This window comes from Pygoscelis adeliae, unplaced genomic scaffold (genome assembly GCF_000699105.1).
Source record: "Pygoscelis adeliae isolate BGI_AS28 unplaced genomic scaffold, ASM69910v1 Scaffold927, whole genome shotgun sequence".
In the NCBI taxonomy this organism is placed as follows: Eukaryota; Metazoa; Chordata; class Aves; order Sphenisciformes; family Spheniscidae; genus Pygoscelis; species Pygoscelis adeliae.
Window position 1 is genome coordinate 1 of NW_008825169.1, and position 693 is coordinate 693.

Here is a 693-nt window from a genome sequence, read left to right on the forward strand (position 1 = left end):
GGGCAGCGGCTCCTCTCCCCCCGCAGCTTTGGGCAGCAGCTTCTGGCACTCGGGGATGCTGTACCCGCGGAAGCGGATGCCCTGAAGAGCCCGGCACAAGCGTCAGCCACTGCGCCGCCGCCCACGCAAGGTGGGTGCCCGAGCAGGGCAGGATCAGGCCCTACCTCATCAGGATCCAGCACGGACGTCTCGTATATCAGCCCCTTCATGCCCCTCATCCCGCCGTACACCTGGAGAAGGGCGGAAGGAGGCGGTTACCGGCCGTGGCACAGTCCAACAGCCCCGGAGCGGCCCCAGCATCCTCCCACTCACCATGTCCACCGTGATCTGCCCAATGGCCGTGTTGCCATGCTGCTGCCTGAAGCTCTTGATTTTCGCCTGCTCCTTGGGGATCATGCTGGCAAGGACGTCTTTCAGGTTCTGGGAAGAAGAGAGGGGGCCGTGAGCCCTGGCAGCTGCGGGGGGCCGAGCACACGCTCCCCCCACCGGCACCGGAGAGGGGTGACAGCAGCGGGGGTTCCTCTTACCGTGGCGGCACTGGCGTGACGAGCGGTGAAGAGGACACACGGTGCGTTCTGCAGAAGAGCAGACACAGGGACTCAGCGTTAGCAGGGGAGAGCCCCGCCGCGTGCCCCGGCTGCCCCATTTCGGGGGGGAGTAGCCGTACAAGCGGCTCCCAGCCCCGGAGCACAC

General features: G+C 66.8%; 1 protein-coding gene across 1 annotated transcript in view; it reads right to left on the bottom strand.

Annotated features, from left to right (window-relative positions):
- Positions 1–64: 64 nt before the first annotated feature.
- LOC103921022 (PAB-dependent poly(A)-specific ribonuclease subunit PAN2-like) overlaps positions 65–693 on the bottom strand; it is a gene marked incomplete at its 3' end in the record, with an annotated part of 19,060 nt that continues 18,431 nt past the window's right edge. The window contains exons 23-25 of the mRNA XM_009328915.1: positions 528–575; positions 313–420; positions 65–230 (exon numbers count right to left, since the gene is read on the bottom strand). Coding sequence (XP_009327190.1) covers positions 65–230; positions 313–420; positions 528–575 — 322 coding nt within the window. The remainder of the gene's footprint in view (positions 231–312; positions 421–527; positions 576–693) is intronic.